The sequence below is a fragment of the Drosophila mauritiana genome, chromosome 2L (assembly GCF_004382145.1).
Source record: "Drosophila mauritiana strain mau12 chromosome 2L, ASM438214v1, whole genome shotgun sequence".
Lineage (NCBI taxonomy): Eukaryota > Metazoa > Arthropoda > Insecta > Diptera > Drosophilidae > Drosophila > Drosophila mauritiana.
This window is the reverse complement of record NC_046667.1, coordinates 840,816-858,854: the sequence shown is the minus strand read 5'-3', so window position 1 is coordinate 858,854 and position 18,039 is coordinate 840,816. Positions and strand designations below refer to the sequence as shown.

The window sequence follows — 18,039 nt, the reverse complement described above, 5'->3', positions numbered from 1 at the left end:
GAGTGCATTCGCAGCGTCGAAATTTCAATTGAAATCTGAAATCTGTGTGGCAATTGCAGCGGCACTCGGTGTAAATAGATTGAATTGAAGCGAAATTCTGCGAGTCGAAGAAGTGAAAAGTAAACAATAACACGGGCAATCGGAAAAGTGGTTTTCGATAAGTCGCACCGCACACACACACCTGTGAGTGTGTGCAAAGTGAGTGTGTGAGTGTGCGTCGAAGGAGAGGAAAGGTCAAGCCAAAAATTGCGTAAAGGAAAGGAAAGGAAAGATACGGCGAGGGGGAGTTACGTCAGTTTCGCATTCCCTAAACGATCCTGATAGTCAGCCATTGCGATAGGCAAAAAACGATAACAGCGGAGATTTACGTCAGTTTGGAGTAGAAAGTAAACGATACCGATACCGATTCCCGAAAGAATTCAAAAAATCAGGCAAGATTCAGTTCGTGTACGCTTACAACAGCTCCGCGCCCCACGCCGCCTCCTCCTACCGCACCGCCGTCGCCCCCTTTGCGCCCTACGCGGCCGAGCGGTCCACCCACCACCACCCACTCCCGCCCCCGGAGGAGCGGCTGCCCTCGGACACCGAACAGCTAGCTGGATCCGACGAAGATCGGTCTCAGAGCCAGGAAGCGGAAGCGGAGGAATACGACGAGGAGCGCGCAGGTAGCGGACCCTCCGTCAGGCCGCTCATCGCAGCAGCAGGAGCAACAACAACAACGACATCGACGACAGTAGTACCGGAAGCGGTACAAAGGGCGGCGGCCAAGGGAGCGAAAGAGACGGCGACAATGGCGGTGGTGCGCAAGAAACAGGACGACAAGTACCTGCTCGCCCTGCGGGAACTGGTGGCCAGCGGGACGGGGGGCAATCGGCAGTGCTTCGACTGCGGCCAAAAAGGACCAACCTACGTGAACATGACCATCGGATCCTTTGTCTGCACCCGCTGCTCCGGAGTCCTGTAAGTATCCGCCCCTTGTTGTTTTTTTCTGGTCTGGGATAATGCAGGGTAGATCCAGGAATTTGGCATAAGTCGCCTGCTAGGTGGCCTTTGTTTTGAGAATGTAACTTGCTATTCATATTTTAGTTATTTCTTTGGTTAATTGTGTCCTCGCTGAGTTTACCAGGTATTCAAGATACCTTTGAAAAATATTTTGAACCAGCTTGGGATTTGTTGAATAAGGATGGTGGGCTATGAACTGACAAATCTGTTAAAATCTTCCGCAAGAAGCATCCAGATAAACGACATTTATGGTTACGGTTTCTTGAATGGCCTTTGGTTGAATTCACACACATTCTTATCAAAAAGCTATATACCTATATATTCTGATAACTACCAAATGGGCTACCCCAGGGGAATTCCACTGTATTTCCACTGCTTTTAGACTTCCAGCCAATCTGGGAGTCATATAAAATAGAAAAAAAAATAGAACTGAAAATTGATAGCTATCAACATTGATCCGTGGATCTTTCTTAGTCCCGCCGTGTTATCAACACTTGAACCCAGCCAATTTGATCTCGCCTGACGTCCATTTTCGATCTGTGCCCGAGTGGAGTGACCGATAATTTGCGATCGATCGATGCAATGTCCGATCCCGGCCCCCATTATTATTTCGTATTGTGTGTGAAAGCGAAAGCAATTCCCAACAATTTCGAACAATTTCGCACAATTTGGCTTCCTTTCCTTTTTGAATGCAAATGCAAATCGAAGACCAAACTTTCAATTGCGCGACATCGCGGCAAACGAAATTGTTTTGTCTTCGCCGGCGGCGCTTTCTATTCGTGTTTTCCGCGGGGAGACGTTTTCGAGGGCCGCCCACCTGGCGGTTGAGTTGTGGGTGTCCTTGGCGCCCCTCAGGTTTTTTTGCCCCACGAAGTAATTTGGCAAATTGGCTTTGATTTGTGAGCACTATGGCCAAATTGGGGTCATATATTACCACTCCGCCGACACTGCATTTCATTTGATTTACGCATTTCCGGATCAAGCACATTACATGATTGCTCTTAAACTTCCGCTTGGCCCAGGTCCAGAAGCCCAGTCTCCCACGAATGGTGTGCCCCAGATTGTGGCCTCTCAATTGGACAGCATGCGGGCTCCTCCGTTGAGTTATCTCTATCATCGAAACCAGGTTGCTACGAAAAGTAGCCAACTGCAATGCGTTCGCCCCGCTGCACTCTGCAGTCCCCAACTCTTCCTCCGATGACTCATTGCCCATTCCACGGACTTCGGTCTGCGGTGCTCAATCCTCAATCCTTAGTCCTCAAGCCTTGTTGCCAACTGCCAAGGGAAACAAATGTTGGCATGTAAATGGAAAGCCACATAAATGCCGGGGACACCAAACGATTGCACTGCGAGAAAGGGATAATGGTTAATTGCTATAAACAATTGGTCCTGCAAGCCGAATACTTCTGCGGTTATTGAGTTACTGAGTTACTGAGTCTAAAACGAAGTGAGCCACGTTTCTCCCTGTGCAGCCAAGGGGGCGTGGAAAGGTACTGCAGCAAATGGAGGGACTCGGCCGAGGAAGGGGGCGTGGCAGGGGCGACAGCAGGCGACAACGAACTTCCTGGCTGAAAATGAGACTGGAACGTCGACTGCGACAAGGGAGCGAGTGCAGGGAATACCAAATGAAACCAACTCCGACTCACGAAGAAATGGCTGTGCATGTTCGGCCCGCCTTTGGATATCGGAATCCGCTGCAGACCGGCCGGTCACTTGGAGCGCTTAATGGAGGAAGCGGTTCAGGAATGAGAATGGGACTGGCAATGGGAGTGGGTTTCAGAATGGGAATGTCGGCGGTGGCGCGGGGAGGCAAACCCGTCCGACTGCTTTTGCCAGGCACACTCGATTGTATTTTTGGGCCGAAGTTGCTGCTGCTGTTGCGCCTCCAATTGCAGACAAATTGTTGCACCTCAATCAAGCAGCAGTCGCCGCCATCTGCTGCCACACCGCATTTCGGTTGCTTTGTTTTTCTTTTATTTTGCTCTTTGGCTTTTGCAGGGTTCAAAGCTTGTGCTGGCTCATAAAAGTCAAGAAACTTGTTGATTAGATAAGGCGAAAGCAAACGGCCATTGGGAGCAGAGCAGAGCAGAGCAGCGCGGAGCGGAGCGGAGCAGCAATGGTGAGCCACTTTCTCAGGCTTCGTCATCATTCCCACCGCACACAACGCACTAACTACACACAGCAACGGCCATTTGAATACGAAGTTGCCGGCTTAATAGTGCATTATTCAATTATTAAATAACCGGGCGATGTGAATCAGTGCGAGTTCAGGCGAAAAATGGAAAATACCCATGGAGTCGATGGGTCTGACGTTTTCTAGACTTGGAAATTGGTAGCTTGGTCAACTAGTTATTGAAGCTGCTGCTTTTAAATTTCAGATAGATTTAATAGTCATAATGCTTATATTTAAAACAATTTCACCATTTAATGTCGTAATTTGTTTTCCTTGTGTCATCTGTGATTTGTTCTAAACTGATTACATATATCATACAATGTATTTGTATGCTTTATCTTTCAAAACAAGTCGGTCCACATCCTTTGATTTCAAATTTTTATTATGTGCGATTTCCTGGACTTCGTTTTACAGTGCATGAGTCAGTGCATATTATTTTGTTTTTGAACTTTTATTTAAAATATTTTATCAATCTTGCCGTCTGAGCTATTTCTGTGGTCACGATTGTATGTTTGCAGTCGTTCGTTGGTTGTTTGTGCGATTCTATCTGTCTGGGAGTCGATGACTGTAGTCATGCTATAGCACACACAAAATACATATATATAGATGGCATATTAGCTGATAATATATTAATATTTCATATTAGAATATGAAATTGGGAAACAAACTAATCATCAGCTTCTAAAAGTGCCAAATTTCCAATCCCTGATATCAATTTGTTACCATACCAAGTTGATATGGTTTCAAAAACCTTTTCATATTTGAATTTTCGAAACCATGGAGTCGTGTCGTAGGTACATTTGCACATGCGGGCAAGTGAACTGTGGAGCAGACCCCACCCGGTTTCCGAATCCCCGGTTCCCCATGCCCATCCCCATCGCCATCCCAATCCCCATCGCGTTGGCATTGCAGTTGCAGTCGAACTGGGCCAACTGCCTTCGAGTGGAGCCCACAAAAGCTCGGAGCACGTCTTTCGCTCTCTCGTTTTTTTTTTATTTCTTATTTGGCCCGTTCTGCGGCTCGTATGTTAATTTCCGATTATGAAACAGCATAAACATGTCTGCATTTGACAGCCCCGAAAAGAGGAGCACGGGGGCGGGGTTGGGGGAAGGGGCCCACTTTCACCATGCGGTGTCAGCTGTGTGGCCCCTTTATTGCTGCCTCTCTATGCGCCGAAAAGGCCAAGACAACAAACGAACAAACCAAAAGAAAAGCAGGCAAAAGGCGAAGCGTAAGAGCAATTAAATATAAATACAAGAGGCCAAATGTGTACACTGAACAGCACTCCCATTTTGTCTCTATTCAAAATGCAAACTATATTCCACACTGAGAGAAAAGTGGATCTAAGCTGCGATTGGAGTGCATCAGCTGTATTTAATACATAATTTAGTAATCTAAAATTCCCTTAATATGCAACAATATGCTTGCTCTCTTCACAGTGTACGACACAAATGTTAAGTATGGAGATACTTGAGTAATGGCTTATCCACTGGATCAACGTGATAAGATACAGTTTATATTGCCAATTGGTAGACTGGATTTTATTCCACTGTATTCGCTGTGTTTTCAGTTCCTGGAATCAAATTGAATCGCCCCGAACTCGTTTAGCATTTGAGGAAATGTTTGTGAATCGCTTATGAGTTTGGAAGGAAGTGGAGCTGGGGGATTGCGCGGGGTGCGGGGTCCATAAAGATAGGAATATATATTTACGGAGGAGGAGGGGGTGGCCGGCAATTATTGCGCAGTTTTGATTCAAAGGCACAAGCACAAGGTGTCGTTGTTGTAATTACTGGTGGTTCCTTTGTTTCGCTGTTGTTGGTAATTCCACCACCCAACTCAGCCCCTTTCCCCCTCCATCCCCCACCCCCCTGCGCGTTTTGGCGCTCGCCTTGAAATAGAGATTTGAAATCTATTAATAATGCAGAGGCGCAAACGCGAAGCGTCAAGCGATTTGGCTCTCGATTTTGAGTTCTCAATTCTCAGATGTGAGTGCAATTCAAATGCGGAAACATGTGGGCGGGCATGGCGCGAGGGGGAGGTGCTCCACTTTCGCCCACCAGGCGCCACTCCCTCCCCCAAAACGAGAGCACAAACAGCTGGAGAGAAGGGCCAATTGCCAATTAGAAGAGCTCGATAATACACCTAACAAAAAAGGGGTTAATCCCCCTTTGAAAGTTTAAAAAATATCATATCTTGAACATATCTTGTGTGCTTAGGTAGTTTTGATTCAGGCATATACTCTTTTCACATTGCTAAATGCTGATCAAAGATAGATAATGATATTTTTTCAAGTGTATGCCGTCAGAGAAGAGAGTCCAAGAGCACGATACAGAGCAGGAGGCGCCTGCCCACACGGAGATTTATGGCTTCTGCTTGGCCCGCATCCCCATTTTCTCGCTGGGAGGCACATCGTCCAGTGGCGTCCGCTGCGTGCCTCGATTGCTCTTTCTGGGAAGTCCTGGGGTGAGCTGCCATATGGTCACATGCACAGTGGATCTGCAAATGCAGCTCGTTGGCCAAACTAGGCATTCAATTAATCAAATTACATATATGCGGAAAATATTGAATAAGTCATTTTAGTCATAAAATGTCACGATTTATGGTAACCAGCACGACGGCCAGCCGCTGTAGAGTCCGCCGGAGATGCCATAATCCGGCTGCCCACGAGGCTTTGTCCGAGAAATCTCTTTCCGGCCGAGTGAATGGCTCAATGGCGAATCCGGAGGTCCTTTTGCATTTTTCATTCGCCATCCCACGGCCACCGAAAGAGCTCAAGGCTCTTCTGGCAATTTGCAGCTCTGGCCCAGACGATGGCATTATTAAAATATTCATAGCGCCCCAGTGGAGGGTCCTCGCTCCCCATTCCAACTGCCCCCTTCCCGCAACTTCTCCTGCTGCCAAGTTTAATTTACATTGTGCGACAAACGCGGCAAACTGTCAGCGAATGCCAAAGGCGACCACTCTGCGCCAAAAGCGATAAAGTATATTAAATAATGGGGCTGCTATATTTGGACTTTACTTGAGTTGCTAGAACCAGACTATTTCTCTCAGTGCATCCGCACACCGTCGCACAGAAGTTAGACAGCAGACTCGTTTGAAGGCGCCCACATATGTACCAGTTCTGGGATTGGGGCGCATGGAGGAGCACATGGGAGGCAAGAAGCTGAACGGGAATCGGAATCGGGTTCGGAATGCGTGGGATTCTCTTTCCATTTGGTCTGGCCTAATTGAGTAACGCCACCGAGGGAGCGGGCATGAAAAAGTGCAGCGTCTGTCGTTCTGCTGCTTTTTCAGCTCAGCAGAATAACTATGCAGTTAAATCGCTCCCCAGCTGGACAGCTCAGCTTTCTGCATTCTGCATTCGGAGTGGGTCAGCGCTTTTTTCGCAAAAAGTTCTGCCCGCTTTTCATGTTTTTCCGGGCCTGGGAACCCGCGGCGTTATGAATTGAGCTCCACAAGTCGGGGAAATGTTCTCGAGTTGAGTGAAAGAGAGACGGATCGCTGGTCTGCGGCTTTATCTGGGGGACAGCTATAATACTATAGTACTAGTCAAGTAGTTTGCTTCCTCTAGCCGCAACGACCTTGAAGTGCAATTTCCCTTGCACAGAAAGAAAAACTTGTTTGCTAAAATGAGTGATTGGGCGATTAATACCTCCTTGATATTATGCACTCAATTGAGGCTGATCTGCGAACTTCAAGTTCACATCCACACAGTTTATTTTTCCGTGTAGTCCGTGACCGACGGATCGCCGTGGAGCGGGATGCATTGGACGGAACGTGACTGGTCCGGACTTTCGCCTTGCGATCGACTTTGACTCGGAGCCTTGGCTCACTTAGACTGTTTGTCCAGTCGAGGTCAGTTTCGCACTTGTTGGCAGGGAAAGGGGACAGAAGCCAAATCAAAGTTAGCGGCAATTTTCATCTATTTGCCAAACAAATATTTGTGGAGCCCACTCGCAAGTACAGTGGGCGCTGGCTAATTAATTGCCTTCTATGTAACTGCCAACTTTCAACTGGTAATGTCAGTTATCCCATTTATAATTGAGAACAAGCCAATAATGGCACGTCTAATTGCAAGACAATCAGACTTTTTGTTTAAAGTTCAGAGCATGTTCAACATTCATTCAATATAAAATATCACTCGAATGACTGCTCCTCGGGAACCACTAGAATTTCATGACCAATAGCCCTATGATATTGAAACTGGCGATTATTCATGCTGTAAGTATTTCATGATCAAATCTATAGTTAGTCACACTATCGGTTGCAAGGGTTCCAATTAGTCAGTGTCCACTGTGTTTGGAAATGCGCGCCTTTCAATGGCCAGGCTTTGTGTCTCGATCCCGTCGCCTTCGCTTTTTCGCCTTGTGTGTCACTTGCGGTTTGAAATTCAAACCCGGTGGCGTTGTATTTTTAGCTCTGGATGAGCCTCCACTTGGCTGGCTAAGCATGAGCTTGCTCTGACCACTGTAGTCCCGAGACAAAGATTGACTTTCAGTGTAAATCCAGGGACGCCACCCACATGCACATACTCTGTGCGCTGATTCATCAATGGCACTTCTTTATCTTGAGGTCAATATCAATGCCAATCAATCTCAACTCAGCTGCGAGCGTGCCTTATGGCCAATGGCGCCTCACGAAACTTCCTCAAGAGGGAACCAAGAGCCCACTCAGCTTAATTTGTCGCCTAATTAGGAAGTTGAGATCCAATAAAGGAGGAACACGCGGGTGATCATGATGAAGTGAGGTTCTTGATCAGTTATTTGTTCCATTATTTCGGATGCTTTGGAGGGAGGAACTCTAGTGCTGCATTGGGGCGTGTGTTAATGATGTTCCCAGTTCGCTTGGCGAGCATCGATTCCTGGTACGTATGTGGGCCCCTTGACTCCCACTTATCGCACTTGTCGCTCGCAATTTGCATGAATTCCGCTTCGTCTGAAACGCACTTGCGCCAGACTTCTCCGTCTGGTCCGATCTGGTCTGGGGTCCGGTTTGGTGGGGCGCCAGTTGCGTTCCGAGCTCATCAGCAGTCACTCCGCAGTCGCATTCCCAATCCCTCTGCCAGAGGTCTCCGATCACGAGAGCTTTCCCATTCGAGATTTAAACGAAGTAAGTTGGCCTAAGACCAAATCGAAGGGAAATGACTTTAAATTTAGTTTGAATTTAATCAAATGAAGATTTGTTTTTAAATATGGATCATTCATTGACAGTTCAAAATAAATGGTTGAAATTGTTCCAATAAATTTCCGCTTCCTGGCGGCATTAAAGTGCTTTAAACAGTGAAGTCCAACAAATTGATAAGAATGAAATGATAAATTGTCTTGTTTTCAATTTCGGAACGGAGCTCGTAATAATTGATTTTAACGTGTATTGATGGCTATGGTGATATTGATTTAATTGGCCATCCATTTTGGGCTATTTCGTAAGCGGCATTTTGGCCATTAAGGCACGAAACTGGACCACGCCACATTGTGCAGCTAGAAAGTGTTTGTTGGCCCAAAGAGTGGGGCTCTAAAAATTAAATTAGCTGTGTGGAGTGGTCATAACTAACTGTAATAGCTGCTCCACTGGCCCCAGAGTCATTCTTCTGCATCTCCCCGAGAGATCATCTCCACACCGCTCTCGGTTGCCAAGCAACGAGTCATGTATTGGGGCTTGGAGCTTGGGGCAAGGTCTCCCCGTCTCCGGGGTTCTTTGGAAATTGACTAATTGCTTTTTTCAGCCCCACAGTGAATGTGCCCCCTTGCACAGAGAGAAAAAAGATTGATATAGTATAGTATATGATATATTTATCATATTAATGTTCCATTCGAATGATGCCAGGTACGAAGTATTTCTCTGTGTGTAGACCAACATATACTGTATATATGTTGCTGAATTGGCACCGCTCTTGAACCCCGACTGTCTGGGATCCGTGACTCATGGGAATGAAAAAGAAATGGTATTTATACTCGAGAAATTGCGTAGATGCTTTGTTTTTGCTCGGTATCTGTTTTTCGTTTCGCATTTATATTTGCATACCCTCGACGGGGGGAAGTGAGTGGGAATGCTAAACTTGTTGTGCATTTAATTTAATGGACGTGTTGTTTGCTTGGGCGAATTTATTCAAATCTGAATCGAATGGAAATATATACAGTGATATGACTATAGGGTGCGAAGTAAACAAATAGTTCTTCTATAATTCAGCCCAGTGCAACTAAATGTACTTAGTAAATAGTAATGCTCTTATTCAGACCTAAAAACCATTACTACAGTTGTCGTCGAATGTAGCGGACCAGACGTCAATAAAAATAATCAGTGATTGTTTGCTTGTTTAATATTCGCGTTTATTATAATCGTCGAAATGGCGTTGTCCATATGTAGTGCCCTTCCATATATATATTTATTCCTCCATTGAAGGTTAGGGTGTTCCCCACTTCGAGGCGACTTTTCGCCGCGGTTCACACGAACTCAAAGGTTCGTACTTAAGTTAGTACATTTATTTATTTTCATATTTGGGTCTGCAGATGTTTACTCTCCCGATTTTCTCGATTTCCGCTGAATTCGCCTTTTGCACAATGAACCAGTGTTGCATAGTACTTAAAGTAGTATGTGGTAGGTCCGATTCCGAATCCGATTTTGAGTTTGATTTGCTGTGCCTTGTATTTCGTGGGTTGTCCGACGTACTCGACGCGGTGCTCATTGTATTTATTTTCTATGCATATTGCCGTTTGGCTTTTTGTATTTTCTGCCGCAACGAGTTTTACTTTTGTTTTTGTTTGAGCGCGGAGCTCAGCTGGTTGATTTTTTCACGCTGAGTGCGCAAAACGCGCAAAAACGGGTTTTGCACTTTTGAAGCCAGCGCGAAATGCCAGAGTGTGAGTGATTGTAAGCTAAGCTTTTTGTTTATCTGCACTACAGTCGCTCGTCTCGGTCTCTAAATTGTCTCTGTGTTTGTTTTAGTTTTCGTTGTATCCACTTGTGCCAAGCACGAAGCGAAACCGAAACCGCCGAGATTCGAGATTCAAGATCCGAGATCTCTGATCGCGGGACCCATCTCATCCGGCGGAGACGGAGACTCTGTGGAAACTCGGGGTGGGGTGTCGTCATATGTGCATATATACCTACATATATTATGTATGTAAGCCGGTGGTAACCTTCCTCGAAATGGTCCATAAAATCTCAAACAATTCTCAGCCTATTAGCTTAAATGCATCCTTGAAGTCGTCGCCGCCTTTTAAATTCCCATTACGGTCGAAGCAAGTAAGTTATTTGCTGGCTTGCAAGTTAATGTGCATAAATGTATTTCAAACACCTAAAGATATGACTCTCGTATTATGTTTGCTTCCCCTTCAACAGAAATCCATTTCGTTTGCGCCTTTGTTGAAATCGATTACTAATTTTGTGGATTGGTTTAATGTATCAGGGGGATAAGGCCCTTCTCAGTCATGCCCTCTGCCCTTTGAACTGCCATGACCTGCGAGGTGTGACACAGTTTTCCGATTCCAGTTGCGAGTTCCAGCGCTGCTTTGTTGACTCTCAATTAGCATGGCACTCTGCCATTCTCGAGCTCTCGGCATGCAGATGTGGCTGGATGAGAATTCCTCCGCTGATGACGACGAGTGTGTGCCGATGCGAATGTGTTTACTGGCTGGGTTCGTATAACAATTAGCATTGCAATGCTAATAGTGAACACAGCGCAAAGTTGCTTAGAGTTTGCATTGGAAAACTGGCAACTGAGACCTAGATAAATGGGTTTGTGCATCCTGGTCACTGCCGCGGAATCGGGTCTCGAAATTCTCGATCATTCTTTAAGCCAGTAAGTACATGTCCTTAACCCACATGACATGTGTCGTTTCCTGAGAACTATTTCCAGCGGAAGTTCAGCATTTCTTGGTGATTTATTTCCCAGAACCGCTTTTAAAGAGGCTATTGGATTTTTTTCGCATTAACAGAAGACTCAGCTGCATGGAAATTTGCAGTCATTACGGCTGTGATTGTCAATTACCTGCTGCCGCCTCCCTCTTGTTTTTTCCATCTTGACGGAGCGTTTCAATTGCACGCCTTAAACGGTGGGCGTGGCCGAGTGAGTGCCTCTAATGCCGCCACTGCTTTTACATTCCGTGTGGAGGCAACTTTCACTTTCTCCGCCGCGGCTGGATTTCAAAAATAGCCACTGCCACATGGCGCATTATTCTGCCTCGGTCTTTGTTTTTGCCACTTGCAGCTGCCACTGCCACTGCAGCTACATCTGCATCCACATCCCCAGCCCCATCCACTCCTCCTCCTCCTCCTCCTCATCCGATGCCCTAACGAACTGCCTGTGCGTGCTCTTGTGGCTGTGGCCACTCGGGAAACTGGGCACCACTTGAGTGGTGTTTGCCACACACAAAAAAACATCACGTACCGTGCTCGCCTTAATCCGGCAAATGCCATGTTGATGTTTAATAGGATTAAAACGGAATAAATTAAAAAGGTAAATCTTATTCGAAAATTATTCTCGTTCACTGGTTAATGGCTTTGCAGCTACTAGCTTTTCCTGCGTCTTAAACTTCTCTTAGCTTTGTATGTCGAAATGGAAATGGAAATAAAAGTGTCATTGGATAAGTAGAACACCGTAAATTGAGTTCATCTCAAGATTTAATCAAGTGTCTATTAAGGAGTGCTGTTTCGAGGGTTTCAAGCACACTGATGCCACTCTTTCAAGTGCCTATGATGTGGTCATCATTGTTTGCATTAGGTATTTAAGGTTAACTGATTTAAGATACTCACTAATAGTAATTCAAGAGCGGAATGATAAGATAAGATAGCGATAGAGTCACGCCTTCTATACCAACCTATTTGTTACTTTACCAAACCTTTAAAACAGAAGGCAAGTTGCTATTTGTTTATTTAATTCAACTAAAGCGAGCTCCACTTTTTCTCACTGTGCAGCGATGGCCTTTTTGTATTGAGATGGCTTACAAGCCGTGTAAGGTCAGACAACCTCCTGTTGATTTCCGCTGCGGAATCGCAGCTTCACAGCTCATTTAGCCGCCGGCGGAAGTCGTCCTCTGCTGTTCAGCTGTTCAGCTGTGCTCCGTTGGTCACGGGTCAGCCGTGGAGGAGTTGCTCTAATCCAATCGCCTTCGATCCGCTCGGCTGCGAGCCGCACTTAAGTGAGAGTTGATTGTTTTCTGGTGAGCACTCAAAGACATCCGCTTTCCTCCTCCTCCTCCTCCTATTTCTATCTCTAGCAGGGATTCCATTTTCCGTCCTCAAATTGAGTCACAATTGCATAAGAAGCATGGGAATGGACGGGATACAATGACAAAGAACGTCATTCCCTTGGCTCAGATGGCTGTAATGGCATTAGCCAGCAATCAGCAGCTTCTAGAATTTTCGCTGCATGTTCTACATCAGCTTGCCGGTTTTGATACCCAGTACGAGAAGGGGTATATGGGTTGCAATCATTTAGCAGGATTCAGGAGATGGAAACCGTAAACTCTTGAGGACAAAAGCATTGAGAGCTTTCTATTGGCCCGTTTCGATTTGGTACTATTAAGCTGCACGGTATCTTCTAGTCGTTAGAGCCATACCTCTTGTTCTATCTGTTTCCATGCGGCAACCAGTTAACCAGCTACCAACAACCTACAACCAAGTGGAGCCAGCGAAGCGTTCATGTGAAACGTCCAGTTTCTGCTTCCCCCTGCAATGCATATTTGGCCCTCTTCTGCCACTTTTGCCACTTTTGGTGCTGTTTTTCTGCGGTTGCTGTTGTTGTTACTGTTGTCGTTGCCGCTGCTGTTGCCATGTTGTGGCCAAGTTGTTGCTGCCACCCGTGTGTACTCGTTTCGTTCGGGAAATTCGTGAAAAACCGAAATTAGCCATCGTTGTGGGGCGAAATTTGCTGGAAAACTCTCCACCAGCCAGGGCGCCTCTTCGGTTTATTTATGGGTTTCATTTTTCATGGCGTTCTGGGCACTCCAAAGTGCTCCAATTGCTTTCTGCCCCAAGGCCAGCGCAATTAATTTGCGCAATTAACTGAAATTGAACGCCTATTTGACGGGTCATTCTGGTGGGTACAAGTGGGTCAAGCAACCACCACCATCTTCGCCACCTGACTGCAAACGGGCGACAAATTGGGCTAATCTTGAACAATTTCCGAAATAGAATAGAGAACTACTTTGGAGAATTAGAGATGATGGTTGTTGATTATTAAGTTGAGAAGTGATTGTTGAACACACGCACATTGAATGGTTTTTCCTTAATAGAAAATGGATTTTCATTGCAATAACTTTCTGTTTGCATCTTTTCCAGACGCGGTCTGACGCCGCCACATCGGGTGAAATCCATATCGATGGCCACATTCACACAGGACGAGATCGACTTCCTGCGCAGCCATGGCAACGAGTTGTGTGCCAAGACCTGGCTGGGATTGTGGGATCCGAAGCGGGCTGTGCACCAGCAGGAGCAGCGCGATCTGATGATGGACAAGTATGAGAGGAAGCGATACTACCTAGAGCCGGCCAGTCCTCTTAAGTCGCTGGCCAATGCGGTCAACCTGAAGTCGTCTGCTCCGGCGACGAACCACACTCAGAATGGCCACCACAATGGGTATGCCAGCATCCATTTGACGCCTCCTGCTGCCCAGCGGACCTCGGCCAATGGATTGCAGAAGGTGGCCAACTCGTCGAGTAACTCTTCTGGAAAGACCTCCTCCTCGATCAGCAGGCCACATTATAACCACCACAACAGCCAAAACAACAATCACGATGCCTTTGGCCTGAGTGGCGGATTGAGCAGCCTGAACAGCGCCGGTTCCACATCCACCGGAGCTCTTTCCGACACCAGCAGTTGTGCCAGCAATGGCTTCGGTGCGGACTGCGACTTTGTGGCTGACTTTGGCTCGGCCAACATTTTCGATGCCACATCGGCGCGCTCCACAGGATCGCCGGCGGTGTCGTCCGTGTCCTCAGTGGGTTCCAGCAATGGCTACGCCAAGGTGCAGCCCATCCGGGCAGCTCATCTCCAGCAGCAACAGCAGTTGCAGCATCAGCAGCAGCAGCTCCTCAATGGCAATGGTCATCAGGGCACTGAGAACTTTGCCGACTTCGATCACGCGCCCATCTACAATGCAGTGGGTAAGTTTCCAACTCTCAGCCCGGCTTTCTTTCTTTCTTTTTCATTCAATTAGTTTGCTTTCTTTATCAAAAGAGGCTATTTGCAGCACAACATTTTTGAAATCATTCAGAGTATACAGCTTTACAGCATTTAATCCTTTCGAATGAATCATCCATCGAAACAAACCAAATTGTACATGTACCGAACGCTAAGTGAAATGCAGTAGTTTTCAAATAAGAGTTGTTCAAGCACATCCCTTCGCTCCTGCACCTGCGGCTTGGCATCCCGAAAGACCCTGCAGCTTGCTTGCGCCCCTCGCTCGCCTTCCACTTCGAGCACCCCACACCAAGAGTTCGCTTCCACTTTCTAATTATCTCACTATTTGGCTGAATCCAGCTCCACCGACTTTTAACGATTGGATCAGCGACTGGAGCAGGCGGGGCTTCCACGATCCTTTCGACGATTGCGATGACTCGCCACCAGGTGTCCGTCCTCCAGCTCCAGCTCCTGCTCAAGTTCTCGCAGTATCATCACCATTGCCAACCGTCCGAGAAGAACCAGAGCTGGCGTGGAACTTTTGGGAGAAGGAGATGCGAATAGAGGCGCAGGAAAAGAATTCCCAAACTGAACCGCAGGAGATGAGCTACTCCTTTTCGAATAGTACTACTGCGCCAATTTCCCCTTCGAATCCCTTCCTGCCCTACCTTGTCAATGAGGAGCAGCATCGAAATCATCCAGAGAAGCCCTCCTTTTCGTATTCCTTGTTCAGCTCCATATCAAATAGTTCGCAAGAAGATCAGGCGGATGATCATGAGATGAATGTTTTAAATGCCAATTTCCATGATTTCTTTACGTGGAGTAAGTTCTTGAATGCCTTGAGTTGAGTTTTCAGTTATGGTTTCTGTTGCATTTGGCTCGCTCTTCTAATTGACCTTGTTCAGTTGATGTTCGGTTTTTACTGCGAAAACATATCCCGGAAGAGTGTATTAACTAGTCTTCCCATGTTGCAGGTGCTCCCTTGCAGAACGGCCATGCGACCAGTCCGCCCAAGGGCGGAAGTGCAGCGATGGCGCCCAGTGAGGATCGATATGCCGCTCTCAAGGATCTCGACGAGCAGCTGCGAGAACTGAAGGCCAGCGAAGGCGCCACTGAGGCGCCCACGCCCACCAACGGCAATGTTCAGGCCACAGATGCCTTCGGTGGAGGTGAGTCCTTCACAGAGCATTTTTTCGTGCGGCGCCCACTAATTGGACACTTCTTTTCAGCCCTCAACAACAATCCAAATCCCTTCAAGGGCCATCAACAGCAGCAGCTCAGCAGCCATGTGGTGAATCCATTCCAGCAGCAGCAGCAGCACCAGCAGAATCTCTATGGCCAGTTGACGCTCATACCAAATGCCTACGGCAGCAGTCCCCAGCAGCAGATGGGGCACCATCTCCTCCAGCAGCAGCAGCAGCAGCAGCAGAGCTTCTTCAACTTCAACAACAACGGGTTCGCCATCTCGCAGGGTCTGCCCAACGGCTGCGGCTTCGGCAGCATGCAACCCGCTCCTGTGATGGCCAACAATCCCTTTGCAGTGAGTATGAGAACCGACCCTCTGGATTAAATCGACAAATTAGAAAGTGGTGGCAAGGAGGCAATCTGTTAAAAGCGGAGAAGTGAAATAAAATACTTAAGAATTATACGTGCAGTTTCTCTTTTGGACCTCAACAGTTACACACTACCTTAGATGCGTCCATGATACTTACTATTCCCCTAATTAGCAATTGTAAAACGTTGTGTGCCGTCCATAGTGATAAACAGTATCACAGAGCTGAGTAATTCCCTTTAATAAATATTAATCAAGCAAACAAGCAATCATGCGCACGTTAGTTGTTTCCCACGTTCCCTTGCCACATTAAATCCAATCGGTCGGTGGATTTCCAGACAGGATTGGTTGCGTCCAGATCAATATTTGCTAAAGACACCATTCTTCCTTTATATCCCACAGGCCAGCGGCGCCATGAACACCAACAATCCATTCTTATGAGACTCAACCCGGGAGAATCCGCCACGCGCCACCTGGCAGAGGCCCTGAGCCAGCGAACAAAGAGCAGACGCGGAGGAACCGAACCGAAATTAGTCCATTTTACGAACAATAGCGTTAATCTATGTATACATAATGCACGCCGGAGAGCACTCTTTGTGTACATAGCCCAAATATGTACACCCGAAAGGCTCCACGCTGACGCTAGTCCTGGCGGATGGCGGAGGCGGACTGGGGCGTTGATATATTCTTTTACATGGTAACTCTACTCTAACGTTTACGGATACGGATATTTGTATTTGCCGTTTGCCCTAGAACTCTATACTTGTACTAAGCGCCCATGAACACTTCATCCACTAACATAGCTACTAATCCTAATCCTAGTGGAGGATGCAGTTAATCCAGACTCGCTGTTATTTGTTTTATCTATCCTCGTACTTGTCTTTGTCCCATTTAGCACTTTCGTTGCGGATAAGAACTTTGTCAGTTATTGATTGTGTGGCCTTAATAAGATTATAAAACTAAATATTATAACGTACGACTATACATATACGGATACAGATACAGATTCAGACACAGACACAGTTACAGATACAGATATACATATATGCTTTTGTACCTAATGAATTGCTTCTTGTTTCCATTGCTAATCATCTGCTTTCCGTGTGCTAATTTTATATACTAGTACGTGCGATATCGGCCGTGCAGATAGATTGCTCAGCTCGCGAGTCAAGCCTCTTTTGGTTGCACCCACGGCAGAAATTTGTACATATACTGTCTGATTGTAAGCCTCGTGTAATACCTCCATTAACACCACTCCCCACCCATCCATCGAACCCCGAATCCATGACTCAATTCACTGCTCACATGTCCATGCCCAGATAAGAAGCAAGAATTTTTCCATTTTAGCCTTAACGTGTCAAACATTATCGAAGCCTTAAAGTTATTTAAAACTACGAAATTTCAATAAAAACAAATAAGAACGCTATAATTGTTTTCTTTTGATTCCTGATTCCTGTTTTTGACTGCAACTATGCCAATTTAAAAACAAATGGTTTTAATGAATTGGCATAATTTAGGAAGTCTCTTGACAAAAAAGATGGGTACAAGTACTGTGCATCAGTTGTTCAATGACAGTGTAGCAATCTAACATCTAACACAAGAGATTGGGGTACAGGACTTTCCTGTTTCTAATCAGAAGCATCTCCAAACTCCGGAATGGAATCACAGACTCCGAAAAGTATGCTACTGATGGTATTTCCAATGGGTAAGTAACGAAAGCAGGCCGTTTGGTTTATTTGAATGTATTTTTATTCATTTCCGTTTCGGTATAATTTCTAGTTTGTTCTCTTCGTCTTTAGTACTAGTTGGTTTAGCAATTGTTTAAATTACCATAAATTATTTAAGTTTTATGTTACGTAGTCGTATAATGTAGATTTATAATTTAAAAATTCGCATGTGAAAGAAAGTCGAAAGTCATTTAACTGGCAGCCACTCCTTCCTATCGTTCCGTTCCTTCGCTAATTACTTTCCTAGAGCTAAATAAAAACAAAATAATAATCGCAATTGTCATAATGAACCGTAAACGTAGAAAAACAAATAATAGCAATAATTCAAAACAAAAGTTAAAGCTGGAATCGCTGCGTTCTACTCGTAATCGTAATCGTATCGTAAATAAGAGTACACGTATATCTAGAGATGAAAGAGTGCCTAGGTTAGCATTGCATCAACTGTACAGTATGGCTAATACGCCGTC

The 18,039-nt window shown here is 46.0% G+C and overlaps 1 protein-coding gene across 3 annotated transcripts; it reads left to right on the top strand.

The window, feature by feature from the left end:
• Positions 1 to 340: 340 nt before the first annotated feature.
• LOC117150931 (arf-GAP domain and FG repeat-containing protein 1) lies at positions 341 to 17,274 on the top strand. Of its 3 annotated transcripts, XM_033318096.1 has the most exons (6): positions 694 to 960; positions 13,454 to 14,277; positions 14,654 to 15,115; positions 15,268 to 15,462; positions 15,523 to 15,833; positions 16,248 to 17,274. In XM_033318096.1, the coding sequence occupies exons 1-6, from the start codon at positions 791 to 793 to the stop codon at positions 16,284 to 16,286; spliced, it is 2,001 nt and encodes a 666-aa protein (XP_033173987.1). In that variant the 5' UTR covers positions 694 to 790; the 3' UTR covers positions 16,287 to 17,274. The 3 variants fall into 3 exon arrangements, with proteins under 3 accessions (XP_033173985.1, XP_033173987.1, XP_033173986.1); XM_033318094.1 differs by lacking the exon at positions 14,654 to 15,115 and having other exon boundaries at positions 341 to 960; XM_033318095.1 differs by lacking the exons at positions 694 to 960; positions 14,654 to 15,115 and adding an exon at positions 8,213 to 8,284.
• Positions 17,275 to 18,039: the final 765 nt, after the last annotated feature.

Bases quoted from the DNA above. Each gene is read 5' to 3' on its own strand.
- LOC117150931 (XM_033318096.1), top strand. From the start codon at position 791: ATGGCGGTGGTGCGCAAGAAACAGGACGACAAGTACCTGCTCGCCCTG. The intron at 15,463-15,522 runs GTGAGTCCTTCA...ACTTCTTTTCAG, and splicing joins CACAGATGCCTTCGGTGGAG to CCCTCAACAACAATCCAAAT. The intron at 15,834-16,247 runs GTGAGTATGAGA...TATATCCCACAG, and splicing joins TGGCCAACAATCCCTTTGCA to GCCAGCGGCGCCATGAACAC.